At 37.7% G+C, this 14,087-nt stretch overlaps 1 protein-coding gene across 4 annotated transcripts in view; it reads left to right on the top strand.

Annotated features, from left to right (window-relative positions):
* Window positions 1–14,087, top strand: part of usp45 (ubiquitin specific peptidase 45) — a 140,459-nt gene that overhangs the window by 85,836 nt on the left and 40,536 nt on the right. For all 4 annotated transcript variants that reach the window (XM_069887143.1, XM_069887139.1, XM_069887140.1 and 1 more), the window contains exon 9: window positions 4,325–4,412. In XM_069887143.1, coding sequence (XP_069743244.1) covers window positions 4,325–4,412 — 88 coding nt within the window. The remainder of the gene's footprint in view (window positions 1–4,324; window positions 4,413–14,087) is intronic.

Below are 14,087 nucleotides of genomic sequence, written 5' to 3'. Positions count from 1 at the left end.
ATACATTTTTGTTTGACCATGTTGAAATTACAGCACTTTTTATACATAATTCCATGATTTCAGGGTGCCCTAATGTTTGGGACACAGCTTCACAGGTATTTGTGAGTACTCGGGTATGTTTAATTGCTTCATTGGTGCAGGTATAAGAGAGCTAGGCTTGCTTCTTAAGCTTTTGATCACCTTTGGAATCTAGTTGCCATTGTTCAACATGTTGTGTCAATGAAAGCCAAAGAAACCATTATGAGGATGAGAAACAAGAATAAAATAGTAAGAAACGTCGCCCAAACCTTAGGATTGCCAAAGTCAACTGTTTGGAACATTATTAAGAAGAAAGAGCATACTGGTGAGCTTAGTAAACGCTAAGGGACTGGTAGGCCAAGGAAGACCTCCACTTCTGATGACAGAAGAATTCCCATCATAATGAAGAAAAATCCCCAAACACCTGTGTGACAGATCAGAAATACTCTTCAGGAGGCAATGACTACTATCTGCAGAAGACATCATAAACAGAAATACAGAGGCTACACTACAAGTTGCAAACCACTAGTTCGCCACAGAAACAGGACAGCTAGATTACAGCTTGCCAATAAGTATTTAAGAGCCTGCAGAATTCTGGAAAAAGGTCTAGTGGACAGATGAGACCAAGATTAACCCTTATCACAGTGATGGCAAAAGCAAAATGTGGAAGTGTAAAGGAACTCACCAAGATCTTGTGAAACATGGTGGTAGGGGTGTTCTGGCCTGGGCATAAATGATTGCCACAGGTACTGGCACACTTATCTTCATTGATGATGTAACTGCTGATGGCAGTAGAAAAATGAATTCTAAAGTGCATAGAAACATCTGCTCAAGTTCAATCAAATGCCTCCAAACTCATTAGATGGCCCTTCATACGACAGCAAGACAATCCCAAACATACTGCTAAAGCAACAAAAAAAAACTTTTCAAAGCTTAAAACTGGAAAATTCTTGATTGGCCAAGTCAATCACCTGATCTAAATCCAGTTGAGCATGCCTTCCATACGCTGAACAGAAAACTTAAGGGGACAAACCTCCAAAACTAACAAGAGCTGAAGATGGCTACAGTAGAGGCCTGGTAAAGCATCACCAGAGAAGATGCTCAGCACCTGGTGATGTCAGTGAATCACAACTTTCATCAGTCATTGCATGCAAGGGATATGCAACAAAGTACTCAACATGATCAATATACATATCATTGGTATAATAATGTCCCAAATATTATGGTGCCCTGAAGTGAGGGAATTTCTACATGGTCAAACCAAAATGTATACAAATAACTTTGAATAAAATCTGGAATGTGCACCTCAATCAGATGTGAATTCTCTGATTACAAATTTAAAACTTTGGAGAACAGTGACAAATAAAGGGAAAAGTTAATGGACATGTGAGAGAATAGAAATTTCAGAGAGATTTGTGAGTGAGTGGGATTATGTAGTCACTCTGAGAGACCAAATGGTCATCTCCTTTGCTGTAAGGAAGGAATATGAAACTATTCACTAGATTTAGAGAGATACTAAATCTATGTGATTCATTAATATGATATGAAGGTTAAATGGAGAAAGTTTGATTACTTATTCAGGCTGTTACAATGAAAAATGACAACACAGGCTTAAAGTTGACATTATTAAATAAACTGAGGAAAAACTTCCATTGATCTGTTGATTAGTTATTCATAAGTAGTTTTTATTTAGAGGATAATTGAGAGAGAAAATAATAGCAGCCAAAATGGTGGTGGAAACAATATAATATTTTAAAAGTTCTTGATTTGTCTGGACAAAAATAGAAGTACGAACCTGAATGCCAAGTGAAGTTGCAAGGATTCTGAAATTTCCTTTGAACTGGTGGATCTCATTTTATTGTACATTAATGCTTTTACATTCCTTTTTAAGGAAAGCTATTGATGGATGAAAACTAAATATTTGTTTTAACACTGTAACTTTTAGGCAGTTTTTAATTTTCATAACAGACAAATTAAAAATTTCAATGAAAGGGACAGTTCATCATCGATCCTGATGACTATTAACAGCATTTCAACCTGTTTTGTCATGATACTGCTGGCACTGTACAACAGGTTGTGGTGCATTGGCGCTGGCTTCCATATGTCAGCACATCTGTGCATGTTCCAGTCAAGCAACCATCCAAAAGTCCTCAATCACAGCAATGATCTTGCTTCCAGCAAGTTTTCAAGGAGAAAAGAGTGCATGTACATTTTTCTTATTTTCCAATTTCATAATTTTAATAATCATTGGGTTTTTCTAATCCCCTAATTTTAAAATAAATTTATATATATCTATTTATGTATATATATTATATCCATACAGTTTCTATATATATATATATTTTATCTACAGTATTATATGTACATATGTTATAAAATGTTATTATTTGCAGCATTAAAAAGTATACTGCACAGTGAAAATGTGACCAATTAAAGGAACAGAGAAGGAAATAGAGGAAATACAAACAGTCATGGGGAGAATGTACAAACTCCATAAAGACTACCGTTGATTCAAACCTAGGTTACTGGTGCTGTATCAGCATTGCACTAACTGTTAGACGAAACGTGCCACTCTGTTGCTGGAGATCATAGATGAAAGAAGAGTTGATGTCATTTTGGGATGTATGCTGTTTACTTGGCCATTAATTGGATGAAATCACTTCTGATGAAAGATTATTTTTCTGAAACATTTATTCTTCCTCTCTCCAGAGATGCTACCTGAATAGTAGTATCTCTAGCATGTTAGAACCATAGAACATTACAGCACAGAAACTGGCCCATCTAGTTCATGACAAATTATTATTCATCCTAGTTCCACTGACAACTATAGCCATCTATACACCTCCAATCCATGTACCTGTTCAAATTATTCATAAAAATGAAAATCGATCCCATATTCACCACTTCAGCTGGTAGCTCATTCCACACTCCCACCACTCTCTGTGAAGACATTCCCCAAATGTTCCCTTTGAAGCTTAATAGCCCGAATATGCCTGATCTCAGAAGATAAAGCAGGATCAGGTCTGGTCAATACTTAGAGGGAAGGCCGCCTCGGAACACCAGGTGCTATAGGTTTCTGTGAGGGGCACTGGATAAAGTGGCGACTCTCTGTCTGCACTTAGGGTAAACGAAAGTTAAAGAATTTCATGTATTCTACATTCTAAATATAGTATATGTGACAATAATGGAACCTTTACTTTTAAACCTTTCCCCTTTCACCCTTAACCCAAGTCCTGTGGTTTGTATCTCAGAGGAAAAAGCCTACCTACATTTTCTCTGTCTTGATCCCTCATAATTTTAAATACCTTTATCAAATCTCCATTCAATCTTCTATGCTCTACGGAATAAAGTCCTAGCCTGTTTAAACTTTTCCTGTAACTCTGTTCCTGATGTAAATCCTAGTAAATATTCTCTATACACTTTCTATCTTCTTGATATCTTTCCTGTAGTTAGATGACCAAAACTGCACACAGTACTCCAAATTTGGCTTCACCAATGTCTTGTATAATTTTACCATAGCATCTAACTCCTTTACTCATTACTTTGATTTATGAAGGCCAATATGCCAAAAACTCTCTTTACAACCACGTCTACCTGTGACACCACTTTCAAGGAATTATGTACCTGTATTCCCAGACCGTTTTGTTGTACTACACTCCTCAATGCCCTACCATTTACCATGTGTGTCTTTTTGTATGTCCTCCTAAAATGCAAAACCTCACACATGTCTGCATTAAATTCCATCTTCAACTTTTCCACCCATTTTTCCAGCTGGTCCATATTCTTCTACAAGCTTTGAAGGCCTTCTTTGCTGTCCACAACACCTCCATGCATTTGATGCATTTCCAATTTTGCTGATGCAATTTACCACATTATCATCTAGATTTCAGATGTTCTGTTTTTATTCCAAATTTCTACCATCCGCAGTACTTTTCCTTGGAGTTACTGCATGCTGAGTCCAAAACTAATCAATCTATTTTTGTCATTTAAATCCTTGAGAAATCACTTTTCACAAGATGGGGTTTTCTGATTGTTTGGCCATGGTGGTTATCATGTTTGAGCTTTTAAATGATCCCTAAACTTTGTGACAAGGAGCAGCTGTTACACACTGAACTGCAAATAAAATTTATAGAACTATAAATTTATTTTGTAAAATCTATTGATCATTATTGTGGTTAACCCAACAAAAGCATCAGTTTGAGGAACAATAGCATTTTGTGCTGTGCAAGAGCAACTAGACACTGATTGATGGAGTTAGAGTATCAGTACAAAAAGGTGCTTTACAACATACTTCTCTACTCAACAGAGCACCACGATTTAAAGGTTTCCAACAGCAGGATAGCCAGGAACTTCTTCACTACTTATTGGATACGATGCAGATTGAAGAAACCAAGGTAATTAACTGTTCTTTAAATGCAAAATCAAAGCCAGTTTTTAAAAAATCCTCCGCATGATATTTATATAGGCGATATCCTTATTAAGGGAGGTTGCGTTCATCAATAAAATAGTTCATATCATATTTTTTCCAGTGGTACAAACTATGTCAGCTGTGCCTATGTCAAGAAATGAGAGTTGAAAAAAATTGTGCTTTTTCATCACAATTCGTGAATTCTATAAGAGCGTATTTCCATTACAAAGCTGCTGTAACATACTTAATATGTAATTCCATGTCATTAAAATATATGTTTGACCTGTTGCTTAGTTAAAACCAAAAGTTATTCTCATTTTATTGTTTCAAATTGTTGGGACAATATTTTCTCACTAAATAATCCTTTGAAATCTATTGCTTAGATCTTGTGGTGTAATGACAGTGAAACAATCAGTCTTTGTGGTCATTACACCATGAAACTGATGACAACTTTAGGATTTGCATATATTCCCAGTTCAAGATGGAAAGTCAAATTTGGCATAAGTAATTCAGCCTATCTCCACAGACTATGTTAATTTACAACTTTCTCCAATGAAATCAAGAAAGAATTATGTGAATTTGCTTGAACCTGTGCAGATTGCAAACTAATTCCACTGTAAAATGATCTGATTCTCTTGGCACTGACCAACACAAACTACTGCATACTTGGCACATGTGACAAAATCCAAGCATCTGGAAGAAACCTATGTAGTCACAGGAAGAATTTTCAAAGTCCATATGAATGACAATAAAATACATATTAAACCTGAGTCCCTAGAGCTGCAAGGCAGCAACACTATTCTCTGAGTTAGCAAGTTTGTTTATATGTCACAAGGTACCTGGTGCAGGGAGAAGGATTCTTCTCCGAGCAGACTGACGTTATCACGCCATATAAAGAGCATAATCACAGTGCATTGAAAATATAGATCAATTTGCACCAAGCAAGGGCATTAGAGTGCATGGAAAGCAACATAGAACAGTTCTATGTTGTAAGAAGAGAGAATCTGCGAGGCACTCGCAGGATTTTGCCATGGTTTACTGGCATCATTTTGGTTAAGCTCCTGTTCTCTCTGCACCAAAAGAGGCAGTTATCACCATAAAGATTCTTATACCAACAAGGAGACTTTCTTCAATATCTGCAACATGGATTATTACATAACTATTGATTGGAAACACTGAAATGATATATTTGATGTGCATTGATTTTCTTGCTGATGGACAATAATACAGTATTTACTCATCAATGCTGTGGCTACCACCTGTTAACTACAGAAATAATTTCGTACAATATCATTTAAATTTTGAGGAGAGAATAAAATTTGGTTAGGATTTATAACATTTTGAATACATTTTAATAGAAAATCTTTAAGTTGTTTTATAAATGATGTGATTTGTGATTAAGAGTTGGTGATCCTCCAGACCACTAGAGGGCATCGGAGACAAATGTTCCACCTCGGGTTAGATGCAAAATGGATGTCCCACAAGGTCGTGAGTTGTTAATAAAATATAATTAATACAAAAAACCCAGGTTTCTTTATTACAATAAAAGAAATATCACATGATACCAAGAGTTGGTATCAATAGGAGACTTGGAAAGTGTGAAGCCTCCTGATGCTATGAATTGGACTGGAAATGTCAACCACGAGTGGCAGTTGTTCAAACAATGATTCATGTTGTAGCTGCAAGCCATTGAACTTGATAGGAACCCGGATGCATGGAAGATTGCATTGCTAGTTACTGTGGCAGGACCTCAACCATGAGAGGTTTTCAGTACATTTGTTTTTGCTGAGACAGATGACCAGAGCTAGTTCGACAAGGTTATCGAGAAGTCAGATAAACACTGCTCACCAAAGAAAAGTGAAACATTCGAGATGTGTGTGTTTTGCTTGTGCATACAGCTACAGGCAGAGAGCTTTGATGCTTTTTCAACGTACTTGAAATTGAAAGCAAGAACATACAATTTTGGATTCCTACAAGATTCAATGATCCGTGATCAAATTGTGTTTGGAATTGTTGACAAGAAAGTGAGAGAGCTTGCTATGAGAGTGAAGCTTACTGTAGCTGGAGCTGTGAAGATATGCTACGCCAATGAATTAGCTCTGCAGCATGTGAGAAACTTTGGTGATAGTGCAAGCGCTAAGGCATAGCTGTAGCCACAGTGACTGGATACATCCATAAACAGAGAATGAGACATAAGAAACAACAAGAGACATTAAATTGGAAAACAATGTGGCACTCAGTATGCACCAAAACAATGCTCAGCCTATGGAAAAATCTGTAAGAAGTGTAGAGGACAGAATCATATACAAAGCAATGTTTGTCCAAAGGGAAACAATACAGAAGTGAAAAGGTGCACCCTATAGAAGAAACTGCCCTCAGTGATGCATTCTTCAGGTAGTGCAGGAAGGTTTCAAACCAACAGACACTGAACAGCCAAGCATGAACAGAGTTGAGCAGGACAAGTGGATGGTGCTTTAGCATTGAAATGTAGCAGATATTCCTTTCAAGCTAGACTCGGGCAATGACCAATTTCATCTGTGAGTGCAACATCAGGGCAATGAAGATAAAGCCATACATCCATTTAAATTCTGTTCAGCTCAAGGCCTACAATGGACAGTGCATTGACACGAAAGGCACATGTCGACCCAAGGTGACAGTTAATGATAAAGAGCACCACCTCATGTTTGCAGTAGTCACAGATGGATGTGAATCACTGCTTGGTGACAAACCATGTGAAAACTTAGGCCTAGTCAAGAAGGTGCATTGCATTAACAGCACCAATGCACAGAGCAGCATAGTGAAAATACTGGGTCAATTTCCAGACATCTTAAAGGTGTTTCATGTTCTACCATTCACCTATAAGATGCAGTTAAAGGGGGATACCCAGCTAGTAGTGCATGCCCCAAGGCAGGTTCCAACGCCACTAAAAGACAAGCTCAAGCAGGAACTTGACCAAATGTCACGAGGGGTCATAAAGAAAGTGGAGGAGCCCACAGAATGGGTGTATTCAATTGTGTGTGTCAAAAAGAAGAATGGTTACCTACGCATGTGTATGGAGCCAAAAGACTTGAATGCCAATATAAAGAGGGAACATTATCAGATTCCAACCAAGGATGAAATTACAAGTGAGATGGCTGGTGTAATGTTTTTCACCAAATTGGATGCATCCCAGGGATTCTGGCAATTAAAATTGCATTAAGATAGCACAAAATATTGTACATTCAATATACTGTTTGGCTGATACTCCTGTTAAAGGATGCCTTTTTAAATTTCCTCAGCTCCTGAAGTGTTCAACAGGACAATGGAGTACATACATAGAAAGCTTTAATGGGGTATGCATTTACATGGATAACATGATCCTATGGGGATCCACACAGGAGCAGCATAAGAGGCTCATCAAGAAGTATGGATAAATGCTAAACAAAGCAAACTGTCAGTTTGGAGTAAAGGAAATCACTTTTCTGAGAGATAATCTGTCAGAGGCAAGTGTGGAGCCAGACAAGACCAAGGTGAAAGCAATTCTAGAGCTGTTTAGACCTACTGACAAAAAGGGCATATTGAGAGTACTGGCAATGATCAATTTCATTGGTAAATTCATACCAAACCTATCTTTCAAAACAATATTTCTGAGGAAATTGTTAACATGACAAACGTGAATTCAAGTGGACGACCAACCACGAGGAAGAATGGGTTTGGCTGAGGTCCATTCTAACTATAAAAAAAAGGTGCTTTTGATGTTTGTTGACCCATCCAGATGGATGAAAGTATCTATGGATGCTTCAAAAGATGGAATAGATGCCGTACTACTTCAGGATGTGGGAGAAGATTGGAGGCAAGTTGCATACAAATCAAGGACAATGACCACATCGCGTTACAACATTGTCTCAGAAAGAGTACAAATGCTTGTAAAGACTTTGTGCACCTTGATTTTTATTGATGACTAAGAAAGAATTTTATCTATGTGGACCCTTGCAATTTTATGTTCATTGCCATAATGATAATGCAATAATTCATTTGTCCTTTTAAAACCTTGTTCTGGATCCATATATTGGCAACTTTTAACTAACTCCTTTACCTGTCCTCCAGAATACTGTTCCAGGTAATACAGATGATTTTTAGTATTACTTTCAATGTGATGTTCAAAGGATTTCATGAACATTAGATATCTCCATTAAAAACTGGAATTTCTTTCTTAGGTAAACCATATGAACCTTGTTGCTGTGCTAACATAGCATAAATTTCATTTGTTTTGCTATGAGTGAAATTATATTGTCTTGTCCAATAGCATGTGACTGGTTGTCTTGTTGTGAAAGGAGCAAAGAGATCTTGAACTTGTGCCATAGGTATAGGATCTTGAGTTGTAAGTGATGGCATTGATGGGGATCCTTGGTATATAAGTGATGTCACTGGTGGAGATCCTTGACTTGTCGCTGGTTCTTCAGCAGTACAAAGAGACGTCAGTGATTGAGTATGATCAACTCTCATAGTTGAACACTTTTGAAATACTCTCCTTTCGGGAAGATTCATATATTGTGCGCTGGGAAGAGACTGAATGTCGCTCGCTCTTTCCACAGGTAGGTCATTGTCATTTGAGCACTAGCAGCGTCACCCATGGCTCCTTGATCGAGTATACTTGTTTCTTGTGGCTGCGGTACCCATTGATCTGCTGGAATGTTAGGTCCTAGTCCTTTGGGTATTTCACTTTGAGTGATAGATCTTGCAGAAGCTTGAGCTAATGCTTATACTTTGGCAATATTCATAGCATATTTTTCCTCAAACTCGTCTTTTCTTTCTTCAATAATCTATTTTGTTCTTCTTGATGAATCTTCATTTCAGCTTCTTGCCTTAGTTGCTGATTCTTCATTTCAACTTCCATACCTTTGAAAGCATGTCTTTTCTCAAACCACTCATGTTGTGCTCAGATAGTAGCCAAGCCTTCTTGCACCTTTGCATACAAAGCTGATATGCTTGAAGCACATGAAGCTGCACTTGCTCTGGATGCCTTTGAAAACTTTGAAGATATTCCTGTGCAAATAACCTTGGAAATACTATCATCAGGGTTCGCATCTGAACCTTCAGATACCGCTGATTGAGTCTCTATTACATTTCACTTGGTACAGCAACAGTGAGATTTTGCAACGTACATTCATTTGTTCCAGTTCCATTAACCTTTAAGTCAGCTAATGAGACCTGCAGTGCCTTAATTGTGTACTCTTTTTGCTTGGTAGTTGTAGCCACTTCTTGTTTGATGGCTGGCTCTAATCTTCTACCAAGCATTGTTGGTCCACCTTGCCTCAAAACCAAACAGTTCTTTGAGAGGAGCTGTGTGCTTGAGCTCTTTAGCCGGACAAGACTTGTTCTTATCCATCTTGGGTTCTTCACACTACAGCCTGTCTTCTCCTGGCTTATCCTGGTTCCTGGGAACTGTAAATAAATCTGTATCTTGCTTGGTCCCTTTAAGAGGATTGCAGCTTGATTGAATGCCTTCTGTGGTTCTGCACACAAGCTGGCTATCAGGTGTTTTTAACTTTTACTGACCGCATTCATCTGGACTTCCTGCCAGATTATGTAAACTAGAGTTGTATCTTCCCAAGATCACAGGTGTCTTGCAGTCCTTGGTTTGGTTTAAACTGCACAATTCATAGACTTCTAGAATATTCTATTTTTACACCGAGAATATCTCTTGCTTTTAACAAATTGAGTTACTTCAAACAAATTATACGAGCCTTTCTTCCAAACAAAGTTCACAATTATAATTTTCTTTGAATCAAAATATAGATGACACTTTACAGATTCTAATATATCCTAATTTCAAAACATGTCATCTTCAAGGAAGTGTAAGGACGATATTCTGAATTATTATCATATTAATCCAATAAACCAAACTTTGTAGATGCAGCTTTATGCAGCTTTAGTTGGTTGATAAAACAGATAAATATTTTGCATAACTTTGCATTAAGATTTTCATAATGATGAATAAACAAAGCATTCAGCTATATTTAAAGATGCAACAATATTCAGCTTCAAATTGATATACAAGAAGAAATAAAACAAAATAAGACGAATTCAAAGAAAATTATCTCAAGCTTGTAGCATAAGTTCGACCAGATGTTATCATCAATACTGATATTCAAGTCTGATTCCCATCTTTGTTTTGATCCATGTAACTCCCATTTAGGATTACCCAATTGGATTAAAGAATATATAACTGAGATGAACTTCTTTGTGGTCCCTTTCAAATTAAAATCTCCATTTCACTGTACTCTGGTAATGTCATAGTCAGACCTCATTCTTCTCTAAGAAAAGCTCTTAACTGAAAGTAACAAAAGACTGTATTGTTATAAATATTGTATTTATTTTTTAATTGTTCAAATGACAATCATTGCCTTGTACATAACAATCTTCTACATATTTGATCCCTTTGTGGAACCATGTGTAAAAGTTTAAACCTTGTGTTTTTGACTCTTAGTTAATTTTGTGTCCATCTCTTTAAGAAGGAGTATTGTTTGTAATGTTACCAAACCGACTATGATGTATTATCTTGTAATATCCGGGCAGACTAAGAGCTTGCATCTCATTCTTCGATGAACCATGAAGGAGATACATGCTCGAGATAATTTTCTTTGAATTCGTCTTATTTTGTCTTATTTCTTCTTGTATATCACTTTGAAGCTGAATATCATTATGTCTTTAAATATACCTGAATGCTTTGTTTATTCATCAGCTAAATTGAAGCTGTCCAAATATCAATCAGAGTTTCTTAAAATTGCATTGGCAGTGGCCAGGAAACGCATTGCATTACCTCCAAGTATGATTTTTCTCCTGGAACTATCCCATTGGAATACTGAAATGCATAATTGTGTTCCCCTGGAGAAAATTACTGACAACTTAAGGAATAAATATAACATGTTTTTGCAGGTATGGGTACCCTACTGACAAAATGTAGGGTTGATTACAATATAAACAAGATATTTATTCAGTTTATTTTTCTTCCTTTTATTGGAATTTAGATAAAAAATAACTGGGCCTCTTCTTTGTTGAATTAGATTTCAGATCTAGATGGTTCCTTCTCTTTTTCTCATTTCTCTTTTTCTTCCCCTCTATTTTTCCTCTCACTTTTTTTCTTTCTTTCTCTTGTTTCCTTCTCTTTCTTTTTCCTTTTACTGTTTTCTTTTTTCACATTTTTTCTTCTTCATTAGGGGTTTTGTTTGGGGGAGGAGGTATAGGGGTCATAATTGGAGCATATATTAATGATTCACATTTAATTACTTATCTGTGATGATAATTTGGTATTATTTGTTAATAAAGTCAAATTAGAAGATTCAAAACTAGGATGATGACCACATCTGAATGTCGATATGCATGGATAGAAAAAGAGTGCCAGCGTCTGGTCGACGAACATTGGTGGCAGAGATGGACACTAATAGCCATAATCAAGAAAAACCTCAGTGAGAAGTCGCCACGAATCCAAAGAATAATGATGAAGCTACAATGCAATAACTTCAAATTGATGTACACACCAGGGAAACGCTGATGCGCTGTCCTGGCAATGATGCAGAATGAAGCATACAATGAGAGTTCCCCAGAGACAAATGTGAATCTCCACGTGAACCTGATCACTGAATCTCTCCCCATATTTGACATAAAATCTAAGCAGACTGCAGCTGAAACAGAAAAGGACATAGTTCATCAGAAGGTCATCAAGAATCTGAATGAAGGTTGGCCTAGAGGTGAATGTCAGCAATACTGCAACATCAAAGCAAAGCTGAATGTTGTCAATGGGCTTCTATTCAGACGGAGCAGAATTTTTCCTCAATCACTGCAACAAGAGTCTGTTGAAAATGCATGTAACACTGCAAGAACAAACAAATGCAGAAGATCCAGCCTGTATAGCAACAGAGGAAATACAACCAGTGCTAAACAGTAGTGGAGCCGACACATGCACCAGTGTTGAGAAGATCCACATGTATTATCAAAGCATCCGATCAGCTAAATCTCTAAAAGAAAAGGAACTGCACACTTAAAAAGTTTGTGCTGTTAATGTTTGTGTTTAACTTCAAATTGAAATGAATATTGTATTACCCTGTAATGTTGCTAGATTGAATATCTTAAGGAAAAGTGATGTAGTGATTGGGAGTTGGTTATCCTCCTGATCACTAGAGGGTGTCAGAGATGAATGTTCCAACTTGGGTTAGATGCAAAATGGATGTTCCACGAGATCATGAGTTGTTAATAAAATATAATTAATACAAAGAACCCAAGTTTTTTTTATTTCAGTAAAAGAAACATCACAGACGTCTGCTACATTATATTTTCATTTACTACAGTTGCTCAACATGAGGTTGAGCAAAGCCCCTTTGATGAGATTTGTCTGTCCTTGAACTTAACTATCTCCAATTAGCTATCCAGTTTACAAGAAAATACTTTCCTCTTATCTTTTCAGGCCAATGCCCATTAACTAAAACTGTTAATTTATAATTTAATAAAGGCATGGAAATCTCATATCAATGTAGAGTAATATATTAAATGAAATTTTAAATGCAATCCTTGGTATCCAATAAGCAGTATGGCATTTAACTAAAAAAGTCACTTATCTATCCAGAAATATATTAGTCCATATTGATTTAATTTTTATCCATTCATGCAATTTTGATTTTTCTACCAGGAATGAAGCTGACCATAGTAATGGCATTTATAATTAATGGAATTTGCTGAAACTTTGCAAATTTAAAAAATGTCACTCAAGAATAATATTAGATTAGATAGACCTCATAAGTCACATCTCTTTCTCTTTGGCTTGGCTTCGCGGACGAAGATTTAAAGAGGGGGTAAAAGTCCACGTCAGCTGCAGGCTCGTTTGTGGCTGACAAGTCCGATGCGGGACAGGCAGACACGGTTGCAGCGGCTGCAGGGGAAAATTGGTTGGTTGGGGTTGGGTGTTGGGTTTTTCCTCCTTTGCCTTTTGTCAGTGAGGTGGGCTCTGCGGTCTTCTTCAAAGGAGGTTGCTGCCCGCCAAACTGTGAGGCGCCAAGATGCACGGTTTGAGGCGATATCAGCCCACTGGCGGTGGTCAATGTGGCAGGCACCAAGAGATTTCTTTAGGCAGTCCTTGTACCTTTTCTTTGGTGCACCTCTGTCACGGTGGCCAGTGGGGAGCTCGCCATATAACACGCTCTTGGGAAGGCGATGGTCCTCCATTCTGGAGACGTGACCCACCCAGCGCAGCTGGATCTTCAGCAGCGTGGACTCGATGCTGTCGACCTCTGCCATCTCGAGTACTTCGACGTTAGGGATGAAAGCACTCCAATGAATGTTGAGGATGGAGCGGAGACAACGCTGGTGGAAAGGTTCTAGGAGCCGTAGGTGATGCCGGTAGAGGACCCATGATTCGGAGCCGAACAGGAGTGTGGGTATGACAACGGCTCTGTATACGCTTATCTTTGTGAGGTTTTTCAGTTGGTTGTTTTTCCAGACTCTTTTGTGTAGTCTTCCAAAGGCGCTATTTGCCTTGGCGAGTTTGTTGTCTATCTCATTGTCGATCCTTGCATCTGATGAAATGGTGCAGCCGAGATAGGTAAACTGGTTGACCGTTTTGAGTTTTGTGTGCCCGATGGAGATGTGGGGGGGCTGGTAGTCATGGTGGGGAGCTGGCTGATGGAGG

This window comes from Narcine bancroftii, chromosome 6, assembly GCF_036971445.1.
Source record: "Narcine bancroftii isolate sNarBan1 chromosome 6, sNarBan1.hap1, whole genome shotgun sequence".
In the NCBI taxonomy this organism is placed as follows: domain Eukaryota; kingdom Metazoa; phylum Chordata; class Chondrichthyes; order Torpediniformes; family Narcinidae; genus Narcine; species Narcine bancroftii.
The sequence above is the reverse complement of the archived record's forward strand: the minus strand, read 5'-3'. Positions and strand labels throughout refer to the sequence as shown.